This window comes from Leptodactylus fuscus, chromosome 2 (assembly GCF_031893055.1).
Source record: "Leptodactylus fuscus isolate aLepFus1 chromosome 2, aLepFus1.hap2, whole genome shotgun sequence".
Lineage (NCBI taxonomy): Eukaryota > Metazoa > Chordata > Amphibia > Anura > Leptodactylidae > Leptodactylus > Leptodactylus fuscus.
The window spans coordinates 240,023,932-240,050,693 of record NC_134266.1 but is presented as its reverse complement, the minus strand read 5'-3'; the positions used below and the strand labels follow the sequence as shown (position 1 = coordinate 240,050,693).

Sequence of the window (26,762 nt, the reverse complement as noted above, 5' to 3'; positions counted from 1 at the left end):
TGTCCAGACACATATGAAGTGTAATCTTTTTTTCTCTCGAAATATGTTATCAATTGTGTTAGCTTGGTGACTACCTGTAATAAAGAATATATGTGTTGTGATAGTTTTTTTCTGTGGATGAAATGGTGCAGCATCTTCGTACAGGCATTCATATAGGCAGCCCTGTGTGTAGGTGACGTAGACCTCGGTGTGGCTGCTGCTGTGCTGGGCTCAGTGATCGATACTTTGCAGGGAGCTGGACAGGGACGTACAACATGTAAGTAATACAGGCATGGTGGTGACATATGCTGCTGGGAGCTGTATACACAGTGCAGACTAAGATCATGTAGGCTCAGCTGGCTTAGCAGCTCCCTGGTATCAGCTGTGTGCTGACCATGGTTATGTACCTAGTGGTGCTGGGGTAGGTATTTATTATTATTTATTTATATAGCACCATTAATTCCATGGTGCTTTACATATTTCCTTCCTTGGGGTGCCATGATGTGGAGTCCTTAAAGGAGACAGCCCTGTTTAGTTCATTGGGACCCCATACTCTAAGCAGGTTGTTGCAGGCGTTGCTGCCATCTTGCCATAGGTTTCCAATGGTTCACAGGAGTGACCTCTTATCCACATTTTGTAGATATATACAATATATATATATATATATAATTTATTATATATGGTATATATTGAGGTTAGGAAGTGGTTAATCCAATAACAAAGGGGCCCATAAGATGTTTAGAACATTGTAAAATACTAAAAGATTCCTTACCAATCCCCATCCACGCCAGTGCCAACCATTCTGTGTTTCGCCCATGTAACCACTTTCTGTTCTTGCTCCAGTGACGACCTCAGTGTCATGGACGCCTCATTGGTACGGTCGGTGATTGGTTGTGATGGATACTTGGGGAGTGGCAACGGCTTTGAGGGGTGACTGCTTGGGTTTTCACAGAGTTTTTATGTTATTCCGTATCCATAGGATGGGAGATAATATGTTGATGGGTGGAGGTCCGACCTCTGGGTCCATCTGAATGCACAAGTAGGGACACTCACACTCTACTCACTGATTATGGGACAGTCGTACTGTTTGGCGATCTCTGGCAGTGCCTTAGGGAATGAATGAGTTTTACTGCTCATGCCTGGCCTGCCGCACCATTCAGATGGGGCAACTGGACCCCTCTTTTCGTGATTGGTAGGGGTCCCAGCTGTAAGAATATTATACCCTATCCCATGTATAGGAGACTACATTAAAGGGGTTGTCTGACTTATTTTTTTATTTATTAAGTTGTATTATTGCTGCTGATGGCGTCAATATAAAAAAAAAAAAAAACACTCCCCTCTTTCTAACCTTTCTTTTTCAGCCACGCCAGGTCCGGTCTTCTATTTACATGCTCCGCAGCTGAAGTCAGCAGTGAAGTCCCATCTGTGCTAGGTGTTGGCTGCAGCCAATCACAGGTTTCAGTGGTAACCTCTTCACAAATGGCAGGTGACTACTGTGATGTGCTGTTCATGAAGAGGTCACCGCTGAGGCTTGTGATTGGCTGCTGCAGTCATGTAGGATTGACATGACATCACTGGTGGAGGCCTCCAAACAGAGGACTGATGTTCTTCCGTGCTGTTCGGAACGGCTGTTCCGAACAGTGTTCGCTCATCTCTACCCTCCAACCTTCCCCTTTTTTTTTTTTTTTTTTTTTTTTTTTTAAACTCCAATATCTATGCAGGGGAGGTATTCCATCGAATATACTCGCTCATCTCTAGTGCTCATCGCGCTTATAGACATCTTGGGGAATGGGTGGTGGGCTAAATGTATTACTCTCCATTCTGCTCCCCTTTTCCTATCGGCTGCGGGTGCCAAGAAGCATGGAGCAGAGTATTGAATGCAGCTCACCGCTCGCTCCTGAGAAATCACTGGGTGTGGAGACCATTATATTACATGTTGGGCTTGGAGGGGTTCATTTTAATACATATGGAGGCACTGAAGGGGCCATTATACTACATGTGGGAGCAGTAATGAGCCATTTAACCACATGTAGGGGTATTGAAGAGATCAATTTAGTACATATGGAGGCACTGAAGGGCGCCATTATACTACATGTGGGAGCCGTTAGGTGTCATTTAATTACATGTGCGAACACTAAGGGAACCATTTTGCTACATGTGGGGGCACTGAGGATGCCATTATATAAGTGTTGATGAAGGCTTCAAGTAAAGCCTTATTTTGTTAACATTTCTAAGTGATTGTGACTTTAGGGGTACTCGATTGGGACTTTTTTCGCACTATAGGGTATTTTACTTGAAAAGGTTGCTTTAGACCACTGCATTGTTGCTAGTGAATAGTGGGGGCAATATGGACACATAAAAGAATTTTATCTATAGGTATAATTTTTTATGTTTGTATGTATGGATGATTATATTCAGTGCAGTCCCTATACTAGGCTGGCTGTTTTAGGGATTTTATTAGTGCAAATTCCACTGTGTATGAAAGTAGTTTCCCTTGTATATGAACTATTCCCGGTGAAATGTTATTATACGTTGGGCGATGTTGTCAGATGCTCGTTAAATGTCAGCCGCTTTTAATGCAAGTATAGGAATTTGTAGATGGAAATGAAATGTCACTGCAGTAATTATTGTAATGCTCTTCTTATGTTAGGTCAAAGGTAACATTCAAAATTACGCTTACGTCGGACCCCCGGCTTCCTTACAAAGTGTAAGTGGAAATAATTTTTTTAGATGGTTTTTATTTATTTATTTATTTTATAACCTACTTCCCTCATATGACTGCAAAGAAGATTCCAATACTCTCAAATATCATGAAAAAAAAAAAATAAAATTTACACTTTGGTCAATAAGGTACAAACATCAATTTGTATCTAAACTTCAAATAAATTTCATTTTTGTGATATCTCAGTGTGCCGGAATTTTCTTTGTATGAATTTATGGATACAGTCTTGTTCAGAGCACCTCCATTGATTATACTGAGTGCCGAACCATTTGTAGTGCCTCTTGTTCCATTAGCCCATTATTTAACATCCCATATTTGATGGCCATACATGCTGTGTTTCTTTGAGCCAAACCTAGTAGTGGATACAGAAGTAATGGGAAATATCTAGGAAGCTCTTATACAGTGGGGCAAAAAAGTATTTAGTCAGTTACCAATAGTGCAAGTTCCACCACTTAAAAAGATGAGGCGCCTGTAATTTACATCATAGGTAGACCTCAACTATGAGAGACAAAATGCGAAAACAAATCCAGAAAATCACATTGTCTGATTTTGTAAGAATTTATTTGCAAATTATGGTGGAAAATAAGTATTTGGTCAGTAACAAAATTTCATCTCAATACTTTGTTCTATATCCTTTGTTGGCAATGACAGAGGTCAAACGTTTTCTGTAAGTCTTCACAAGGTTGGCACACACTGTTGTTGGTATGTTGGCCCATTCCTCCATGCAGATCTCCTCTAGAGCAGTGATGTTTTGGGGCTGTCACTGGGCAACAAGGACTTTCAACTCCCTCCAAAGGTTTTCTATAGGGTTGAGATCTGGAGACTGGCTAGGCCACTCCAGGACCTTGAAATGCTTCTTACAAAGCCACTCCTTCGTTGCCCTGGCGGTGTGCTTTGGATCATTGTCATGTTGAAAGACCCAGCCACGTTTCATCTTCAATGCCCTTGCTGATGGAAGGAGGTTTGCACTCAAAATCTCACGATACATGGCCCCATTCATTCTTTCATGTACCCGGATCAGTCGTCCTGGCCCCTTTGCAGAGAAACAGCCCCAAAGCATGATGTTTCCACCCCCATGCTTTACAGTAGGTATGGTGTTTGATGGATGCAACTCAGTATTCTTTTTCCTCCAAACACGAAAAGTTGTGTTTCTACCAAACAGTTCCAGTTTGGTTTCATCAGACCATAGGACATTCTCCCAATACTCTTCTGGATCATCCAAATGCTCTCTAGCAAACTTCAGACGGGCCCGGACATGTGCTGGCTTAAGCAGTGGGACACGTCTGGCACTGCAGGATCTGAGTCCCTGGCGGCGTAGTGTGTTACTGATGGTAGGCTTTGTTACATTGGTCCCAGCTCTCTGCAGTTCAATCACTAGGTCCCCCCGCATGGTTCTGGGATTTTTGCTCACCGTTCTTGTGATCATTTTGACCCCACGGGGTGAGATTTTGCGTGGAGCCCCAGATCGAGGGAGATTATCAGTGGTCTTGTATGTCTTCCATTTTCTAATTATTGCTCCCACAGTTGATTTCTTCATCCAAGCTGGTTGCCTATTGCAGATTCAGTCTTCCCAGCCTGGTGCAGGGCTACAATTTTGTTTCTGGTGTCCTTTGACAGCTCTTTGGTCTTCACCATAGTGGAGTTTGGAGTCTGACTGTTTGAGGGTGTGCACAGGTGTCTTTTTATACTGATAAGTTTAAACAGGTGCCATTACTACAGGTAATGAGTGGAGGAAAGAGGAGACCCTTAAAGAAGAAGTTACAGGTCTGTGAGAGCCAGAAATCTTGATTGTTTGTAGGTGACCAAATACTTATTTTCCACCATAATTTGCAAATAAATTCTTACAAAATCAGACAATGTGATTTTCTGGATTTTTCTCATTTTGTCTCTCATAGTTGAGGTCTACCTATGATGTAAATTACAGACGCCTCTCATCTTTTTAAGTGATGGAACTTGCGCTATTGGTATCTGACTAAATACTTTTTTGCCCCACTGTACTGCTCCCTTCTGTTCAATCTACTCCTGGTTTTGGCTCAAACAATCGCAAAAAAAACTGCAACAAAAAAAGCAGCTTTTTCGCAACGTGGGGCCTTAGTCTAAAAAGGGAGTCTGTCAGGTCCAAAATGCCTCCTAAACTAACTATTGTGTTGTGTAGGGACTTTAGTAAGAGCAGGAATATACCTTAGTGGCCACAAACCTATGTAGTAATACAGAAGTAATCATCTTTTTATGGATATACAAATGAATATCTGCAAGTGCATTGTGGGCGGAGCATGATTTAACTGATTTGACTACAATTAATTCAATGATGCGGTCAAAGGCTGAAAATGTCAATCATGTCACCCCCTCTACCTCATAGATTGCAAGCTCTTGCGAGCAGGGCCCTCAGTCCCATTGTGTGAAATGACGTTCTTTGTTATGTATCTGTCTGTATTTGAACCCTACAAATTGTACAGTGCTGCGGAATATGTTGGCGCTATATAAATAAAATTTATTATTATGTCTAAAGAGGAGAAATTGGGCATCATATCCAGAGGAGAGCAAAGGGACTTGCAAATGCAATAAATCAGGACCCACCCCCAAAGAACTTGTATTCTGATTTGCATATCCATTGAAAGATGATTATCTCTGCATTGCTTCATTGCTTTGCAGCCACAGTGGTAGATTCCTACTCCTTTTAAAGACCCCTACTAATATTGGCTTGGGAATACGGCTGGGAAAACAATTGATTTTGTGCTTGTTGGCTTATTTTGGTTCGACAGTATTCACAAGGTCCAGAACCTAGAGCGCTTTTGGTTTGAACATATTTGATCCGAGCCAGAACAGCTATTATTATATTATGGGGTCGCTATAGACATCTGAGTATAATAAACGGAGGCCCAAGGTAAGTGCGAAAACATAAGACACAGCCTTACTCACCTCCCCTGTGCTCTTCATTGGGCCTTTCCAGTCTCCTGTGTTTTGGCCCCTGATTTCATTCAGAGGGCTGGAAGAGGACGGTGACCTGAGACAGAGCTCACCTTCCCTGAGGTCCATTTCAGATGTGTTTGGTCTGAAAGAAACCACCGGGTGAGCCTCATGAGGTTCACCCAACAAATACTCTTGTCCCCTACACCCAGCTGGGCCTGGGCTAGAACCAATTTTGCCCTCATAATCACCTAGACCTATTTGTGAGACCCTGACCAACTCCCTTTGAGACTAGAAACGCACAGAATTGGGACCATTGCAGAATATCTGTACTGGACCAGGCAACTGAATAATCTAATGTTCTTATTCCCAGTATTCCTAATCCCATTAAGTGATCTATAGGCGAAATGAGAAAAGGTGTTTTCTATTTTATATGTTTTATTTTGTCTGTGCATTATGTCTTGTATTAATTACAGCTCAGCAGAATAAGACTGAATCGTACCCAGCGATCAATGACACTGAATTTCTCTTACAATCCCTTTACTAGAAAAATATTCATTTACTCCACTTTTTCTTATTTCATGCAAGTATGTATTATTAGGAAGATATAAAATACATGCAACTTTAAGGTTGTCTTAAAATCCTATTTACAGGCTGTGTGTTCCGGAGTGTACACCGTTCACGGCGGTTTTGAAGTTCGCAGCGGAGGAGGTAGGTCCCTTGCTCATGTTTAGGGAACCGTTGCATATGACACCCCAGGATAGTAAAACCTCGGTGATTGTCTGGTCACATTCACTTGCCAGTCCCTCGAATTTCTGAATATTATAGAGATGAACTCATCGCTCCGTTGCATTTCTGACACTCTTTCCAATTTGTGGATTTTCTCCTGTTGCATTTCTGAATCCTCCACAATGCGGTTGTATGAGATGGAAGAAGTAAAATGAGGGAAGTCAGCTGGAAAAGATTGTTTCCTGCTCCGTTTTGTCGGCTGATTAAAATGTCCGTGTAGTAGCCGATTGCCATAGCAATCCTTATTGTGATGATGGCGGGAGGACCCTGACAGGCTATCTCCCCTACCCATCCCATGCTAGTCACCAGGTAGATCTTGGTATCAGATATGGGGCCAATCCAAAGGAATATAATAATAATAAAAATATCCAGAAAAGAAATGTATTAAATAACGACACTATTATAAGTATATGCCGTGTTACAGAGATTAAAGCTGGACATTAGAGATGAACGAGTAGTATTCGATGAAGTAGTTATTCGATCTAATACTACAGTATTCGAAATACTTAGTCGAATACCACGCGGTAAACGCAGTAAAAATTCGATTCCCCTCCCACCTTCCCTGGCGCTTTTTTTTACACCAATAACTATGTAGGGGAGGTGGGACAGGAACTAGGACAACGTAGGCATTGGAGAAAAACGTATACAGTAGAGATGAGCGAGTAGTGAAATATTCGATTCGAGTAGACCTCAATATTCGACTACTCGATCGAATACTACTCGCTCATTTCTACTGGACATACATGCTAATGTGACAGCTATTTCTCCCAACTAATACTTGGTGTGGCCATGTTTTATCTACTAAAGTGCCCCCCCCCCCCTAGGTGTTCTCAGACCGAGATGTGGCCCCCAGGTGTTGTCAGAGACAAACGTGGCCCCCTAGGTGTTGTCAGACACAGACGTGTCCCCTTAGGTGTTGTCAGACAAAAATGTGGCCCCCTAGGTGTTGTCAGACACAGATGTGGCCCCCAGATGTTGTCATCTACAGATTCTGAATTATGTATAATTCTAAATTGTAGGTTTATTTCGCACGTAGGGATTTGGAGGAAGTATTTGTTGGACCAGGGTGATTTGTATCAGTCAGGGCTCGTTCACATCTGCGGCCCGGTCTCCGTACTTAGGTTTCCGTTTCCTGCCTAAAACACAGGCAGGAGACGGAAACCTGCAGGAGTCTCTCTCACCCATTCATTTGAATGGGTGAGAGAGATGTCCGGCTGTGCGCGGCGGTGAGCGTTTTAGGCTCTCCGCCGCGACTCCGGGTTTTATAATCCGGACACAGAGTCGGACATGCAGTACTCTGTGTCCGGATAAAAAAATCCGGTTTCGCGGCGGAGAGCCTAAAACGCTCACCGCCGCGCACGGCCAGACCCGGTCTATGGTTTCCGTCTTCTGGCATGCAGAAGACGGAAACCATAGAACGGAGACCCCAAACGCAGGTGTGAACCCAGCGTCATTATTTTATAGAAAATCCTCTTAAAGGGTTACTCTGGTTTCAGCAGTCAAAGCTTACTCATTGTGTAATGAAAAGTTTATGCAGTTTTCTAATATATTTTGCTTTTGTTACATGTAGTATATATAATGAATAAGTCCTGGTCATGCTATGGTTACATAACTATAGAGCGATAGTAATTGTAATGACAGTAGAGTTGTCTGAGCCATATTTAAGCCTAATACATATATATCTCTGCACATGCGCGTGCACATATATATATATATATATATATATATATATATATATATATATATATATATATATATTCTATGTAAAGTCCTTATTGGTGAGGGTCTAAAACCCAGGACCTCCATAAATCAGCTTCTTGAAGCAGCAGTAGGTAGGTGGAGCGCTACTTTTGGTTCACAATATACAAGGCTGTGCATGGTATACAGTGAAGAGGCCACAGCAGTATCCCAAATTCTGCTGTCTCTTAACTGACCTGTGTTGACCATCGCTGATTAGATATTCATGACCTATCCAAGCATATAACTCTGAACCTTAAAGATCACCTGTCTCCCCTCTTGTCAATTTTAAATACCAGTATTGCCCATAAAATACAATACCAGAGCAAGGCATGATTATGATAAGAGGACTGGCTATACCTGGTTTACTCCTAGAGCAGGAGGAGTTGGCAGATTGATATATAGTTTTATGGGATTAAAGGGGTTGGCCAGTTTCATACCAATATTAAGAGACCAATGTTATTGTTTGTATAATAAAAAGTTCTACAATTTTCCAATATACTTTCTGTATCAATTCCTCAAGGTTTTCTAGATCTCTGCTTGCCGTGATTCATTCTGCTTACTCCTAATGTATATGTAGCGCCCCACAGAGTGGGTCACTACAAATGTCATCTTATGTGATCTATACTGTGTACTGTGAAGGTATAGTGAGATCCAGTCAACCTGTCAGCATACACAAAGTTCCACAGCCATTATCTCTTTAAGAAAAGGGGTGGAGCTACAGACTGGAAGAGGGTCTCTCTCTTTCAGTTCAAGTGCAGGAGTGTGTAGGAGAGAGGAGCAGTTGTGTGGAGGTGCAGTGCGTGCTGCAAGCCTCATGGTGTGATAGAACAGCACAGGAGGCCGGAGACCTGCAGAGGTGAGATGAGACCTCACAGGGACGGAGCTGCAGTTATAGGACCATCAATTCCTAACTAGTGTGAGAAACACTTAGAAAATTGAGAGATTCACTGGACTGAGGCCTAGTGAATGCAGTATTCCTGGAGGCTCAGTAACATACAGAGTTGGGGTGAGTGTATCCAGCATCCCAAAGAACTTGCGTTACCTGCTGTCCAGAAGGGGGATCTACCCAGTTGTAATTAACCTTTGAGCTCCTGGAACCCAGGACCAGAGGAAATCTATTAGAGAGTTTGAGCAGCAATGGAAGGCTGAATCATACTAGTGGTAAAAGGGAGGCCTGGCATCTCACTATACTGAAGCAGGGTGAATCCTCCTGTAACATCTGGTATCTCCTGCTGACTACAGAAGTAAACTGTAAGTGTTTGGTTAACCCCTGTCTGGACTGTATTCTTCCATCGATCCTCTGTTACTCCTCCTGGAAATCATCCCTTCCTCACCTATATCATCTGGCCCTGGGACCTGCCCTGGTTGGGGAGGGTATAACATCTGGCACTGCATCACCACCTATTCCCTGAGGCCCTATCTACAGTGCCCGGCTTCACCTCAAGCCGAAACCCCAGCTGGCGTCACGACAAACTTTTATTTTTCTTTAATCCATTTTTGCTTAAAACTCCCCTTTTTCAAGGCGCTGCCGCCCCCGGTGTCGGGCCTGCTCGCACCGTGAATCTACATAGGCCGAGCTGGGGCGACTCACCTTTTTGGCGTCACGAACAGGATAGCGAAAGTGCGCAAAACTTTTATTTTTGTTCAAAAGACTGTTGCATTTTTCAAAATTTTCCCTGCTTTCCAAAATAGCAATGAACAGCAGTTGTATGATTCAAGTTACACTGAGCTGCAGGGTTGGTGTCTCTTTCTTGCAAGCCACACTGAGTGCAGAACATGTGACATGCCTGTGCAAGAAGCAGTGAAAGATACAGATTGCATCATCCCCAATTGCAGTCTACCCCTGCCAACTGTAGAAGTCTCTGTAGCAGCCAGACCAGCATCAATCCATCCATCCATCCATCCGGATCAACGCTTCACAGTATCAAGTGCGGTGAGTGTGGCCTTGCTGGGGTTAACAAGGGGGGGGTGATGTATCAAGTAAGTGGATCCTCATCTTCATCCCCAGGCCCCTCTGATTCCCCCATAGACTCTAACCATGGTCACAACCAAGTAACTATGGCACCTATATTACCCTTAACAATGCCATACATTCCAGGTGCATCCTGGCTGCCCCAGTATACAGGCGAGTCCCATAGCCTCAGAGACTTTAAAGAAAAGCTGAGTAGCCTGTTTGACCTATACCCTATGACAGAGGAGCAAAAGGTCGCAATATTAATAAGTCAACTTGGTGGTGCAGCACAAAGGGAAGTGAAATCCTGGCCATTGAATGATAAAAGATCTGTAAAGGACATTTTTACCAAACTCAGGATCACCTTTGACACCCGCACCACATCAGAGATAAAGATGCGGTTTTTCAGCTGTAAGCAAAAACCGCAGGACACTGTGAGAGATTTTGCCCTTAATCTGCAAGAAGCCTTGTGGGTTATTAAACAAGTAGATCCAGATAGTATTCAGGATGAGGATAGGATGCTAAAAGAACAGTTTGTAGAAGGCCTATTGTCAGAATCCGGTAAGGCCCAACTGCGCATGATGGCCCTGCAGAATCCTGATATGAGCTTTATTGAATTCAAGGACAGATCCATCCGTATCCTGAGGGAACCTGTCTATCCATGCGGACAGACGGAGGAGCAACAAGTTGCTCTCCACAGGCAAACACCTGTGAGCCCTGCAAATGCTGCACCTTTTCCATCTACTGTACAGTGTGCACAGATCCAATCTGATGATGCTGCAGAGCTGCGGTTACAAATGACTGAGCTAACTAAACATGTAGCTGCATTAACCAAAACTGTTCAAGATCTCCAAGTTTCTTCTCCAGCAAAGATCCAGCTTGCTTCCAGCCCAGAGGATCTACCTTGGAGACGTTCAAGAAGAACATTGTTTCCTCAACAGCGACTGACTCGCAACGGCAGGAGGACCACTGACAAGTTTGACCCCTCTGGCCGACCCATCTGCAGACGGTGTGATAAGGTTGGTCATGTTGAGAGAGAGTGCCCTTTAAATGGGCAACTCCTGGAGTAGAGGACCAACCTTCAGGAGTAAGACGATTTGGTCCAACTAGCTGGAAAAGCAGGTATGTAGGTGGACGTCCTATAATTCCAGTTACAATTGATGGTGTCCCTTTCACAGCGCTACTGGACACTGGTTCACAGGTAACCACTATTCCTCAGACTTTGTTTCGCAGGTACTGGACTGATGCTGATATTACCCAGCATCCAAATGGGGACTTAGTACTAATTGCTAGTAATGGTCAGCCCCTGGCCCAGGTGGGATATAAAGAGGTCACCATGAGAGTGGGTGGCACGGATCTTAAATCCCAAGGTCTAATAATTGTTGATGTGGATGAAGGGGAATTTGCTAATGTGTTAACATTGGGGACTAATGTGTTGGAGAATTGTCTAGATGAGGTAATTGCCATCTTACAGGACGCATTGAGATCTACCCCCTACCAAGAAAGATATGCTCTGAATAAGGAGATTAAAGCCCTTATCCAGCGTCAACAAGTGGAGTTAGCAGGTGGAGAGATTGGCAGTGTGAGGGTAAGTGACCCCAATTCCATCATGCTTCCCCCCAGGAGTGAAATCATTGTCTGGTGCAGAGCAGCAATAGGCATCAAAGGGCAAGACTACCAGGCCCTGATGGAACCTGTCTATTCTGACTGTAGACCCACTGTTATGATAGCTAGAGGGATAGTTAATGTGAAGAAGGGCAGAGTACCAGTGCGCATATTGAACTGTGGGGAGGAGGAGGCTTGCTTACCCAGGTATGCCACAGTGGCTAAACTGTTCACTGTCAGTAACAATGACATCCAGCCAACAGAGCCCTTGACTTCCTCTGATCAGACAGATGTTAATGATTCCCCAAAACAGTTAGAGGACTGGTGTCAAGCAATACACATTGGCACTGACAGCACTCCTCAATACCAAAGGAATGGGGTTGTGCGGTTAGCACAAGAGTATGCAAGGGTATTCAGTAAGACTCCCTTGGACTTTGGGCAGGTGAAGGTAATACAACATACCATCCCCACAGGAGACCATCCACCAATTAAAGAAAGGTATAGGCCCATTCCACCCGCACATTATCAGTGTACTAAGGACATGATTAAGGACATGAAGAGTGCTGGGGTAATCAGGGAAAGCCATAGCCCCTGGGCAGCACCCTTAGTGTTAGTTCGCAAGAAAGATGGGACAATGCGCATGTGTGTGGATTATAGAAAAATTAATAATATCACGCACAAGGATGCTTACCCTTTGCCGCGCATAGAGGAGTCACTAGCAGCGCTCAGGACGGCTAAGTACTTTTCTACCCTGGACCTAACCAGCGGGTATTGGCAGGTTCCTGTAGCAGAGGCTGATAAGGAGAAGACTGCCTTTACGACTCCCATGGGTGTTTACGAATTTAATGTCATGCCCTTCGGCCTATGCAATGCGCCAGGAACCTTTCAAAGGCTGATGGAGTGCTGCCTAGGACACAAGAATTTTGAGACAGTCTTATTGTACCTAGACGATGTGATTGTTTATTCCGGAACATATGAGGATCACTTGCAACACCTGGCTGAAGTCTTTGAGGCCTTGTCCAACTTTGGCCTGAAGGTCAAGCCTTCCAAATGCCACCTCCTGAAACCAAAGGTACAGTACCTAGGACATGTGGTCAGTGCAGAAGGAGTTGCCCCAGACCCAGACAAGGTGACTGTGATCAAGGACTGGAAAGCCCCAACTACCATCAGAGAGATCCGCCAATTTCTAGGGTTAGTTGGCTACTACAGACGATTTATCAAGGACTTCACTACCCTAGCAGCCCCCTTGCAGGATCTCCTTGTCGGCCAATCCAACAAGTCTAAAGGCAAGAGCCCCCTAGTGGAGTGGAACCCCCAATTGGAAGACTCTTTCCAGAAGCTAAAGCAAGCCCTCACTGGAGAAGAGATCCTAGCCTATCCTGACTACAGTCAGCCCTTCATACTGTACACAGATGCAAGCAACAATGGACTTGGAGCTGTCCTCTCTCAAGAACAGCAAGGCAAAGAGAAAGTCATTGCTTATGCAAGTAGGAAGCTTCGTCCTTCTGAGAGGAATCCAGTCAACTATAGCTCCTTCAAGTTGGAACTTCTAGCAATAGTATGGGCAGTGACAGAGAGGTTCAAGCATTACCTGGCTTCTTCAAGATTCACAATCTACACCGATAACAATCCCTTGACACACCTGGACACTGCTAAGCTTGGAGCTCTGGAGCAGAGATGGCTTGCCCGCCTATCCAATTTTGAATTTGTCATCAAGTACCGAGCTGGCAAGAAGAACCTGAATGCAGATGCCTTGTCCCGCATGCCCAACCCTCCTGATCCAGAGGAATCTGATGACTTAGAGGAGGTAGAAATGCCAGCCTTCTACAACAATCGAATGGTCCATAACTCTGGCTGTATGACTGGAAGAAGTCTAGCAACTCAAGAGATCTCCCTGAATCCATTACCTCATCATGGCTGGGCCGAAACACAAGAGAGTGATCCAGCTGTGCACCTTGTCAAAGAACTTCTTGGAGTAGAAAACACCTCTTTACCTGTGGATGCACCACCAGAAGCTCAACAGCTCTGGAAAGAGAGGAAGAAGCTCTTTGTTTTTGAAGGGAAGTTGGTTCGAAGAGCTATCAATCCAAGAACCCATGAACTACTTTGGCAGATCGTAGTACCCCAAAAGGACATACCTATGGTGCTAGGAGCTTATCACAACCAAGCAGGACACTTCGGGTGGAAAAAACTAGAAGTGGTGATCCGAGACCGTTTCTTCTGGACGGGTATGAGAAAATCCATTGAGCAGTGGTGCAGAGAATGTGGTACGTGCAATCTCAGGAGAAAAGACACTACTACTCAAAAGGCCCCCCTGCAACCTATCCAGACAAAGCAACCCTTGGAGATAGTGGCCTTAGACCACGTGCAGCTGACTCCCAGTAGATCAGGATACACCTATGCTCTTACCATTGTGGATCATTACTCCCGCTTCCTGGTTGTTGTTCCAGTTAAGGACCAGACTGCAAAAACAGCTGCAAAAGCATTCCAAGAGCATTTCTGTCGGCCCCATGGTTATCCTGACCAAGTCTTGACTGACAGAGGTCCAGCATTTGAAGCGGAGGTATTCAAAGAGTTCTGCTTCCTCTATGGATGTAAGAAGATCAGAACAACCCCATACCACCCTCAAGGGAACGGACTTTGTGAGAAAATGAATCACCTGGTCATCAGTTTGTTGCAGACCTTGCCTTTGGAAGAGAGAAACCAATGGCCTGAAAAATTGCCTGACTTAATTGAAATGTACAACCATGTCCCGACTAGCTCCACAGGGTATTCTCCAGCATACCTAATGCGTGCCAGACCAGGTAAACTTCCTATTGACTTGGAGATGGGAGTCCTAAATCCTGAGGAAGTGCCCAACTCACCTCATCTTGATTGGATTGCTGAAAGACAGTTGCAGTATACAAAGGTTCAGCAGTGTGTAGAGCAAAGCCTTGACCAAGCTAGGCAAAGACAAGAGAAAAGCTACAACCAACATGCCCCAGCTTCCCCTTTACCAGTTGGTGAGCAAGTATTGAAAAGAAAGAGAAGGCACCACAAACTAGATGATCAATGGGAATCTGAACCCTATACTGTCCAACCATCTAATAGCGATAACAGCAAAGTATGTAAGATTTCCAAAGATGGCGGAAAGACTTGTATAACTGTATCCAGAGACAATCTGAAACTATGTCCGTCTCAATTACGTGAGGAAGCAGGAAGCAAAGTGGAAGAAAATCCTCAACAATCAGGAAAATCTGAGACAGAAGTTCAGACCATACTTGGGCCGTTTCCTAGTTCTTGGCCGCAAATTGAAGGTGCTTTAGTAGTACCAGTAATGCGGTTCCCACAAACATCCTCTCAGGAGATAACGGATTCTCAAGAACAGCCAATCCCAGTTCCTGATGATGTACCAGCGCAAATTCCAGTAAGCCCGATTCCTAGTGAAAGTATGTCTACCGTTTCCCTGGTGACTCCAGTAAGTAGGAGAAGACTGCCAGGAATCCCATTTCTGTGTAGATCTCAGCGCAATACACAGGGACAACTCCCCATACGTTACAGGGACAGTCAGTAAAGGTGTACTAACCCAATGTGTTTACAGATAGTTGAGTTGTATTTGTATATGTTCAATTCAGTTTATGCGACGTTAAAGGTTTAATTACAGTGCAGTCAGACATACGACCTGTGCATTACTACTTACTCTCCTGAGCATGGCATTACCAAGAGAGAATGGACTAAAGGAACTGTGCCAGTGTTTAACATGTTTAGTTTTTCAGGGTTCCTGCCACAATAACTTTCTTGTGGTACTGAAACTTTTAAAACTTCCATTTGCCTACCAACCTCTTCAAGTGCATGGAATGCAATTTATGCAGGTGCACCAACGCTCCCGGGGGTTGGGGGATGTTTCAAATATGGCGGCCTGTCGGATAGGAGCCATCAAAACAGCCTGTGCAGTGAAGAATTTTGAATGTTCCAAAATACTCCGCAGCTGCACTCGGAGTTAAGGAGGTGGACTAAGCGGTTTGGGGCTGTAATCCGCAAGGAAAGCAACCGTGAATGTTGCTGGGTTGTAAGGAATACACAACCAGAGACTTTAATGCGTTACAAAAATTGTGTTTACTTGAATGTTTTTGTAAAAGTTCAAATTGATCTTGAGTAAGTTGCACTTTTCTCCTTAGGGAATTTACTTACATATGAAGTTTACACTTGTATGTAATGTCCTTCAAACACTATGATGTTCATGTTACCGTCTACTAACCCTCTTCTTAGTTCACCGGAAGGGTAGCCCGAGACGTGCTACTTTTAACAAGGGGGGAATGTAGCGCCCCACAGAGTGGGTCACTACAAATGTCATCTTATGTGATCTATACTGTGTACTGTGAAGGTATAGTGAGATCCAGTCAACCTGTCAGCATACACAAAGTTCCACAGCCATTATCTCTTTAAGAAAAGGGGTGGAGCTACAGACTGGAAGAGGGTCTCTCTCTTTCAGTTCAAGTGCAGGAGTGTGTAGGAGAGAGGAGCAGTTGTGTGGAGGTGCAGTGCGTGCTGCAAGCCTCATGGTGTGATAGAACAGCACAGGAGGCCGGAGACCTGCAGAGGTGAGATGAGACCTCACAGGGACGGAGCTGCAGTTATAGGACCATCAATTCCTAACTAGTGTGAGAAACACTTAGAAAATTGAGAGATTCACTGGACTGAGGCCTAGTGAATGCAGTATTCCTGGAGGCTCAGTAACATACAGAGTTGGGGTGAGTGTATCCAGCATCCCAAAGAACTTGCGTTACCTGCTGTCCAGAAGGGGGATCTACCCAGTTGTAATTAACCTTTGAGCTCCTGGAACCCAGGACCAGAGGAAATCTATTAGAGAGTTTGAGCAGCAATGGAAGGCTGAATCATACTAGTGGTAAAAGGGAGGCCTGGCATCTCACTATACTGAAGCAGGGTGAATCCTCCTGTAACATCTGTTATCTCCTGCTGACTACAGAAGTAAACTGTAAGTGTTTGGTTAACCCCTGTCTGGACTGTATTCTTCCATCGATCCTCTGTTACTCCTCCTGGAAATCATCCCTTCCTCACCTATATCATCTGGCCCTGGGACCTGCCCTGGTTGGGGAGGGTATAACATCTGGCACTGCATCACCACCTATTCCCTGAGGCCCTATCTACAGTGCCCGGCTTCACCTCAAGCCGAAACCCCAGCTGGCGTCACGACAAACTTTTATTTTTCTTTAATCCATTTTTGCTTAAAACTCCCCTTTTTCAAGGCGCTGCCGCCCCCGGTGTCGGGCCTGCTCGCACCGTGAATCTACATAGGCCGAGCTGGGGCGACTCACATAAGAATCAGTCCATGGTCATGTGATGTACAGTCCATGGTCATGTGATGTACAGTCCATGGTCATGTGATGTACAGTCCATGGTCATGTGATGTACAGTCCATGGTCATGTGATATACAGTCCATGGTCATGTGATGGGCACACAGGTGCACAGCTCGTTACACTCACAGCATAGTAATTTGACATCTGCCTAGTAATGATCTGTGCAACTGTAGATCACATGACCACGGACTGTACATCACATGACCTTGACTTATTATTTTATCCACTGGAAGTAAGCAGAATGAATGGCAGCAAGCAGAGATCTAGAAAACCATAAGGAAATAATACAGAAAGTATATTGGAAATTTGTATCATTGTAGATACTGTATATAATGTGACTGTTTCCCTTTAAGTAATTAGTTGCATTTGTTGAATTCTACCCCTATAATTGCCCAAGCAGTGAAAAACAATCCATATTTGTTTCCTTGTTCTCTTCACATTTATGAACTTATCCCTACTTATTTAATGTTGTGAAGTCCCATTGGTACTGAAAGAAACGAAAAGTGCAGCTATGAGGAGTAGTACAGTAGCGTAGCGTTGCAGTCGTAAATGGTTATTAGATGATAAAACGCTCTGTTATTTCTTTTCCGTTAGTTTAAGGTCCCTGCGGAAACCACCGCCATCATAACAAATGGTAAGTCATTGTTCTTGCTCATTTACTGCAAAGATAATAATCGTAAGAAAACAACATCAGGTATTCGCCCGCGCCGCTTTTGTGCAACTTATCACATTGCTTAGTGAGATGGCAAAGAAAATATCTGCCATGAGCTTCAGTATTCAGTTCATAGTAGATAAAATCTCAGTTGCATTTGTACAGTTTTACCACGGTCACTTATCATCCCATAGGTCCGTGTTCCCCAGCCGATTGCTCTAGTGCCCACATATAATCTCTAGAGATGAGCGAGTAGTAATCGTTCGAATATCGAATACCATGGGAATGTTGTTCCGGTTTCCATGGAAATCAAAGTTCAACACATTGGATCCTCCAAATTCAGGAATTAGCAGGACAAGGAGAACAAGGAGGTTTTTGAATTGAATTCAATGGAATTTTCCTGCGTGGTATTCGACCAATACGAGTATTTGATTGAATAGTAGTATTCGATTGAATACTATTTGCTCATCTCTAATAAGCTCCCATCTGCTGGTGCCGGATACCCCAGGAATATCATAACATTACTAGAACGTAGTGATGGGGTCAAAACCGTTACACATAGAGATGAGCGAACACTGATCGGATCAGCCGTTCCGAACAGCACGCTCCCATAGAAATGAATGGAAGCACCTGGCATGTACACTTTGCCGGTGGCCGGTCGCCGTGCCAGGTGCTTCCATTCATTTCTATGGGAGCGTGCTGTTTGGAACGGCTGATCCGAACAGTGTTCGCTCATCTCTAGTTACACAGACAGTTAACAATAAGGTAGAAGCCATAATAGTGGATGGTATCTAGAAGTAGGAAGTGGTCCATTCAGACTGAGGCCTGAAACTGCAAAATCTAGGTAACGCAGTGTTGCCTTAACCGCTAGGTGAAAAAGAGAGGATAAGAGCAGGGAATAGTGTAAAATAAAAAACTATTACCCCCTCCTCGGCTGCGGTGGTCTCCAGTCTTTTTCCCTATTCGTTTCAGTAGCTCCAGCAATAGTATCAAAAATCTCCCAATGTCATGGACAAGCCTCTGTGACAGTGGAGTGATATCAGTACCAAAACTAATGGCACCGATGTCTCTGGCACTGGCGCACATACCTGGAAAACTGCACAAATTCAGCACACGGTCAGATTGGCAGGGTTATGTAACATGGCACATGCAAGATCCTCTGACATTGGTGATGCTATATACCACTAGAAAGCTGTGCTGTTATGAGAACGTCCATCTCCCCGACAGTACAATGCTATGGAAGAGTAGCCTAAGAATGGGGGGGTCGTTCCTCACAACCCAATGGCCCACCCTTTTGATAGTGGAGGGAAAACTTTGTTTTGGCAACTGACAGCTTTTTAGGGGTATGTAATACCTCCGATGTCAGAGAACATGAAAGGTCCTCTTTAAGGGTTCAGTAGGCTTAAAGGGGTTGTCCCACAGTGAGCCTTTATTGCTTGTATATAGAAGAACTACTGCTCACTAGATTAGGAGTCCCAAGCACCCCTCTCATCCACACTATACAGCCTCACGTGGTCAAGCGTTTGTAGTGCTGCCCCTTTGGAACTGGCAGAGGGTACAGAGTCAACTCTTTGCTGCCCCACCACCATACTGAATAAAGCAGGAGGGAACCTTCTTTAAACTCCCATTCACTGCAGTTGCACAGTGAGAAGGAATCGGGCTCTTGGACCTTCTATTCCCGTGACTAGCACCCCCTGGTGATCAGACATTGGTCACCTCTCCTGTTGATAGGTTAGAAATGTCTGTTGTGGGACAACCCCTTTAAAGGGTTTTTCACATTTTCTTACATTATATGCCATCACTTTCTGATTAGTATAATTCTGTCTGCTGGGACCCCCACTATTATGAGAATGAATGGGCATAATACTGGTTTAATAGTGTGGCCCATTGGTCACTACACAACTGGTATCCAGAAGCAATGCCTTGTACCAATGCTATGGTCCCTCCATTCTTAGTACTGCCCACATGTCCATCGATCAGAGCAATGTTTTGTACCAGTGTTGCAGTCCCTTCATTGCCATCGATAAGACAGTGATGATCCCAGCAACACGCAGTCACTTTCTGTGATGGGAAAGCCCTGTTAAATGGAATTAATGCAATGTAGGTTCAGGGGTGCACGGACTCCATTCCAGACAGTATTTGCTGTTACAGTAATGGTGTTGGCCCAGCTGCAGTGAATGCTCCTTTTCGGTGTGAACCCTGAACTACATCTCTTTTCTCACATTATCACCAGTTGATATTATTCTGATTTATTCACTCATTAATTCCTGTTTTGTTCTGCAGATGGAGTAGGATTAAATCCAGCGCAGACTGCCGGTAAGTGCGATCGGATAGCATTGGGCTGCTTGCCCTGGGCTGGAGATCCAAAATATACTGAATTAACCTCTAAAGTGACTCTTTGCTGCTTCAAACATTATTTTTTTGTACCCTTGTTCTGGTTTCAAAAGAAAACTGTCTGAGTGGGGGTAATTGTGGAAAACAATAAAAGAATATACCGTATTTTTTGAAGTATAAGACACACTTTTTTTTCCAAAAAATTTTGGGAGGAAAATGGGGGGTGCTTCTTATACTCCGCATGTATTGCCGTACTCCTGCCGCTGGCTTCCTGCAACGACAGGAGTGGGCTTATGCTGCGGGCCCTGTGCGCGAGGAGCAGGTGTCACAGCGCTGCGAACCCATCCTGGCATCCACCGTCATAGCAACAGCTGTAAAGAAAATGGCAGCCACTCTGCAGAGCGGTCACTACTAGGAGTCCACGCATTACTACCAGTAAGCCCACCCAAACTGTCCCCCATGGCCAGTGGTTACTTCTAAAGTGGCAGGCCTGCTCCTGCGTGGCGAGATCACAGGAACCAACCTTTATCTGTGACAGCCAGGAGCCTAATAAAGGCTCCCAGCCCTGTCATAGTAATATTACCATTGCGGCTGGTCCTATGACCAGCTTCAATAGTAATATATAGAAGCTCCTATAGACCGCAATACAGTTGTATTAGGGGGGCTAATAAAATAGTTAAAAAAAAATCAAAAAGCTGTAAATCACCTCCTTTTCCTAGAATACATATAAGAGTAGAAAATTACTGTGAAACATATATACCGTAGGTATCCCTATGTCCGGAAATGCCTGGTCTACAAACTTATACAATATTTTTCCTGCACGGAGAACGTAGTAGTGGTGAAAAGAATCTAAAGTGCCGAACTGCCGTTTTTTTCAGTGTTTTGCCTCAGATTTGAATAAAACGTGATCAAAGCAATAGACATTCCCCAAGATGGCATAACTAAAAAGTACATCTGACCCCGCAAAAAAAAAAAGATGCCCTATGCATCCCTGTACAGCTGCAGAGTCTCCTGTCAATGTGACAGCCTTGCAGCTATTACAAAGCATATCCCATATATTAAATATTTTACTACATTTTTTGCTTCAAAATTTTTTTCCCTATTTTCCTCCTCTCAAACCTTGATGCGTCTTATGGTCCGGTGCATCTTATAGTCCGAAAAATACAGTACACTTACCTGTTTACTCCCCCGGAATCTATTTGTGGCAAACCATGGGTTTCTGACCTGGCTCCAGTCCCAGGTCAAGGAATCGAATCCAGAACTTAGCTGCTTATCTCCTCTCCCATGTTACCCCTCGTTCACATCTGTGTTTGGTAATCCACTCGGGGAGTCCACATGGGAGCCCCCAACGGAATACCAAACGCATTGGCAAGCGATGTGCAGTGAAAACACACAGACCCCATAGACTATAATGGGGTCCGTATGCTCTCCGCGTGCTGCCCACACGGAACATGCAGACTGAAAATTACTTTGTGATCTATTTTCATGGTTGGTGGAATACGTCACTATAATAGTAATATAATGGGAGCCCCTATGGTACATTGAGAACATGGGCGAGGAGAGAGGAAGCAGAGCGTCTATAGGGTTGGGTGCTGGTTCCAATCTCATAACCCAGGGTCAGAACCAAACTGGATATCCATGATTCATCTGCAATGAAGTAAGTACCCCTGGAGAACACCTTAACACAAAATAACTTACGTCATTGACGTCACAGGACCTGTGTCTGTAAGATTTTTGCGGAAGCCGAGCTATGGCTGGCTTGAACCTGTTCCCCCTGCAATGCTTGGGATCCGAGATAACAATTCTAAACACATAACCCATTGAATGCCATGGAAGGGTTTTCCTCCTTCATCCCCCATCATGGGATAACAATGGCTCCTTTGCTACACAATAAACACAAAATTTATAATGGAAAAACGAACAAACGGAATTGGAGTTTTTGGTTTTGTTTTCCTTTTTATTTCAGAAAGTTATGTGCTCCTGAAAACATTGAAAAATACATCGTCCCACAAATAAACAAGTCCAGAACATTAAAATTATGGCCCTTGAAAGGCGATGCAGGAAACACGCAGACACACAAAAAAAATTATACTTAAAGGGATCCTATCATTAAAATGCAATTTTTTTCTGACTAACACATAGTAATAGCCTTAAGAAAGGCTTTTCTTCTCCTTCCTTTAGATGTCTTCTCTGCGCCGCTGTTCCGTAGAAATCACGGTTTACTTCGGTATGCAAATGAATTCTCTCGCACCACTGGGGGCAGTCCCTAGCGCTCAAACAGCACTGGGGGCGTCCCCAATGCTGCGAGAGAACTCTCCAGCACCGCCTCCATCTTCGTCTGGAATGGCCTCTCCCTGCGTCTTCTTCCAGTGGCGCTAGGGTCAAACTTCTACGCATGTGCAGTCGGCTCTGCCATTGGGCCTTGGGCAGAGCCGACTGCACATGCCCACAGCCATTTTTTTTTGGGCCGCTTATGCGAGCGTACTGCGCATGCGCAGTACACTCCTGTAGTTCAACGGAGTACAGAGCGTAAGCGGCCACAAAAAAATGGCCGTGGGCATGTGCAGTTGGCTGTATGTGTTAGCCAGAAAAAATAGCATTTTAATGATAGGATCCCTTTAAGTCCAAACGTGCCTGTTTATAAATAAGTTATTAGTTTAGGAGGTGGCTACAAAGAGCATCAATTCATTTACTTCAATGGGCCTTGCAAGGTGGAATCCGTCTGAAGATAGATTGGTATTTATTTAATTTTTTTGGTAGATGAAGGGATCAGGAAAAAAAAATCTGCCTGACACCCCCTCCCCCCATTTGAAATACATTCGCAAGTTGGGTGGTGTTTTTTTGTTAAGGATTTTTTTTTATTTTATTTTTTTTTTGGGGGGGGGGGGGTTACAGGTGTTTGGTTTTTTCTGTCTAAAAAAAAAATAATCTGAAAATCCCCATGCAAAGAATTCTGTGTGAACATCCTCATTTCTATGGCTTTTTTGATCTTTTTCCTTGCTTTTTAAAGGTTATTTATAATTTTGTTCTAGAATAACCGGTAACATCTGGTCGCCGTGTTTTTCGCTGTGAAAAAGGCATTTAAAGAACACCAAAAACACCATTAAAAAACAGCCTAATAGTGACAAAGGCGATATCAGAGAACAAAGGGAATATGAGCCAGTGCTATGTGTTACATATTCCTTTCTTGTTTCTATGGTTTTGTTCTCATTTCCATATGAAATTGTTATCACGTTGACTCTTTGTGAACTACCAGACGGTATCTTTAGCGCAGTTTTTTCTCCATGATTTTGAGCTTACAGTTTAGATGATATTTTACAGTTTCCCGGCACCCGGACGTGTCCGCGTCCTCATTTACTGTATGCGGCGTTGTGTACTTTTATTTGCTTGTCGGATGATCCGGTAATTGACTTCAGCCGACACTATCTCTGTGTTCATGCGAGTTTCGAAATGAATTCCAGACCTTTTGATCCTGGGTAATTTAGAATTCATCCTGATGGTTTTTCCACATTGCCATTAAAAATTTAGTACCAGCAGCAACAGGGTGCAACTTAGCAACAGTGGGCACGGAGCTTCACAAGATCAGATTTAGATGAAGATGTAATTTCTACACGCATGAACCAATTAATTGAGGTTCCTTACTGTGTAATTAATATACCTGTCATTGGCTTGTGTAATGAACCTCTCCAGCATTAAATGGGCTGGAACCCAGCGCCTGTATTTGCTCTGTAAAATACTAAAATAAGTTCATGCGTCTTCTGTAGATCCAAAGTCAATTTTTATAATATTCCTAAAACTTAAAGGGAACCTGTTAGTCCGATTTTGGACACTAAACTACCAGAATGGGGGTGCAGGGTCACTATTTTAAATCCACATTTAATACAAATAAAAAACCTTTATACTTACCTAAAGATGGGTCCGATGACTCTCATTGGACTCCTCTCTGGTGCTCCCAGCCCACCGCCTGCACAGTTTTTCAGTGAGGCTGAGGACGTACACTGCACAAGTGCCTGAGGTACGGCGCATGCGCAAGCTGTAGTTAGCAACTAACTTGAAATTCATCGACCCCCAATACAACATCTGTAGCAGCGCCCCGACTTACCAAGTGCTATCCATAATACAGGTTTCGTCTTGCATTATAGACCAGCCTTTGGCCCCCCTCAGGCTCCAGGGCCCAGTAGCGATTGCTACCTTTGCACCCCTTATAGCTACGCCCCTGCTCTGATACTGGCTGTTCGTATATGGGTGGAGTGTATAGTAGTATTTACTATGTATTACTGCAGTTAAAAAATGCAAGCAGTTCATCAGGGAAATAACGTGGTATGGGGCAACACGGTGGCTCAGTGGTCAGCACTGCAGCCTTGCAGAGCTGGAGTCCTGAGTTCGAATCCTGCCAAGGACAACATCTGCAAGGAGTTTGTATGTTCTCCCTGTGTTTGCATGGATTTCCTCCCATACTCCAAAAGACATAGTGGTAGGGAAAACGTAGATTGGAAGCTCTATATGGGGCTCACAATCTACATTGCAAAAAAAAAAAAAAAAAGATGGAAATAGCGTAGTGTAAACTCAGCCTTGCACGCAGAAATTTTAACCCCATTAAGTATAGAGTAGTCTAGGTGTCTTCAGTCACAGTTTTTTCTGTTTTTACCTCTCTGCCTTTTAGCAGTTAGAGTTTTTTATATAATTGACATGGTTATATGAACCTAGTTTTATTTTTTTGCGCTATTCAGTGGACTTATAATTTTATATATATATATATATATATATATATATATTATATAAAAATGAATATTTATAAAATAAATTTACAGAAAAGCCCAGTATTTTCTTCTTTTTTTTTTCCCACTCTTCACCCTGATGGACTTCTATTGAAGGGGTATTCCGGTTATTTCATGTTACCGCCCCATCCTTAGGATAGTACTGTAAATAGCCCGCTGATCAGTGGGGGTTCGACCACTGGGACCTGGACTTGGCTATTCCTGGCAGCCTCATAGAAGTGTTTGGAGCATGCACACATGTGCATTCATTTGTAGGTCTGAGTGGTCAAATCCCCAAACCACAAGTCTGATCTGCAATGTATGTAATTGTACTGTATGCAAAACAAAATTTATTTTTATACTAAGTAAGACTTTTTTGGCTTTATTATGATCTTTCATTTCTTAAGACATTACACTATTACGGTATTACTATTTTACATATTAATCTTACATTGCTTTATACTGTTACATTATGCGTTGTATCCCTGTAACCTGATCAAAGGGGCAGTCTCCTTTTGATCACGCTACAGTCCCGGCCCGCAGTGATCAAATGGTTAACAGAGGTGTTCGGCTTCTCTTCCAATCTCGGTGGTAAATGAGGCGGCTGCTCTAAGAACTGCAGACATTAGCGTTGTCATTGTTACCCAGAGAAAAATTGATCTTGGCAAATATTACTTTATTCCATTTCCAAATTGTTCATCCCATCTTAAAGGGCTAGCTTTATTCCTTCAGTATATTTGCACTTTATTCACATTGATGTTTTTCTTTTGCTTCCTTTTTAGGAAATGTATTCCTTAAACACGGATCAGAACTTAGACTCATTCCCAGAGACCGAGTGGGCAGCTGTTAATATCCGGACATGATTTTCTTTTGGAAACACTTAAAACTTAATTTATTCCGGGCTTTAAAGAAAGATCAGACTCTGAATTTTAAGTCGGTTTTAAGATTTAATTCGGTTGGGCCCGTTTCCCTTTAAAATCAAAGTGACTTTGAAGATTAAAGATTTGTAAGGTTTAACTATCGCTTCTCCTGGTTATAAAACCATATTGCTCTTACAGCTTCATCGATATAGTTGTCACCTTCGAAGAGCCGAGTTCATCATGTATGTGTGTACTCAACATTATATTTTACATATTGCAATATAAAAAAATTCCTATCTACTTTGTAATATCTCCTGGTCATTCATGTACAGCCATATAAGTGCAAAGCAGAATATATCCATTAATATTATAACATCCTCACACATTCACCCCTTTAAGGAATGTTACTAACCCTATATGCAGGCACAAACATCACCCCTTTAAGGAAGGTTACTAAGCCTATATGGAGACAGTCCCCACAACTCTGTACTAGAAAGCTATACGACTATGGTTTGTCCCTGATTGATACCATTGTTCAGCTCCATATTATGGAGAGATTCTTAATAATTCTGCAGGAAAACATCTCGGCAAGATAAGGGGCATGACACCATTTTTTATATTTTGTCCCTTGCATAAAAATGTGTATAGAGATGCCCTATAGACTATTATAGGTGCTCTAAACCGCTACAGTACGTACAAAGAAGGTTGTGTAGAGCCACGTGCCTGAGTCCTATGATACGTTAAAGGGATTTTTTGGCTAAAAATATTGATAGATCATCAATTCGATGGGTTTCTGATACGTGACAGCCCCATGACACACAGCAAATGAAGTAGGAAGCCAACATCTCTGCATAGTGACCAGACCAGGGTGTTACATATTAGCCTTCATTCACTTGAATGTGATTTAAGCTGTAGTAACTCCGTTTAGCCACTACATAGAGAACGGAGCTGTCTGCTTCCTGTGTATTCGCCGCTGAGAACAGCTGATCATTGGGGATGCCAGGTGTCAGATCCCCATTGATCTGATATTGATAACCTATCATTAGCAATATTTTTAGTTCGGGAAGCCCCTTTAAAGATATTATGGCTTCAATCAAGAATACAACAA

The 26,762-nt window shown here is 43.5% G+C and overlaps 1 protein-coding gene across 1 annotated transcript; it reads left to right on the top strand.

Annotated features, from left to right (window-relative positions):
- Nucleotides 1-176: 176 nt before the first annotated feature.
- On the top strand, nt 177-25,680 carry UFM1 (ubiquitin fold modifier 1). Its single transcript, XM_075265926.1, has 6 exons — nt 177-256; nt 2,630-2,686; nt 6,262-6,319; nt 17,646-17,685; nt 19,987-20,019; nt 25,577-25,680. Coding segments are annotated over exons 1-6 (258 nt in total). The 5' UTR covers nt 177-254; the 3' UTR covers nt 25,645-25,680.
- The last annotated feature ends 1,082 nt before the right edge of the window (nt 25,681-26,762 follow it).

What these genes read in the sequence shown, in the direction of transcription:
- UFM1 (XM_075265926.1), top strand. An exon ending in TGAAGTTCGCAGCGGAGGAG is followed by an intron (nt 6,320 to 17,645) that starts GTAGGTCCCTTG and finishes CTTTTCCGTTAG; the next exon opens with TTTAAGGTCCCTGCGGAAAC. An exon ending in AAATCCAGCGCAGACTGCCG is followed by an intron (nt 20,020 to 25,576) that starts GTAAGTGCGATC and finishes CTTCCTTTTTAG; the next exon opens with GAAATGTATTCCTTAAACAC.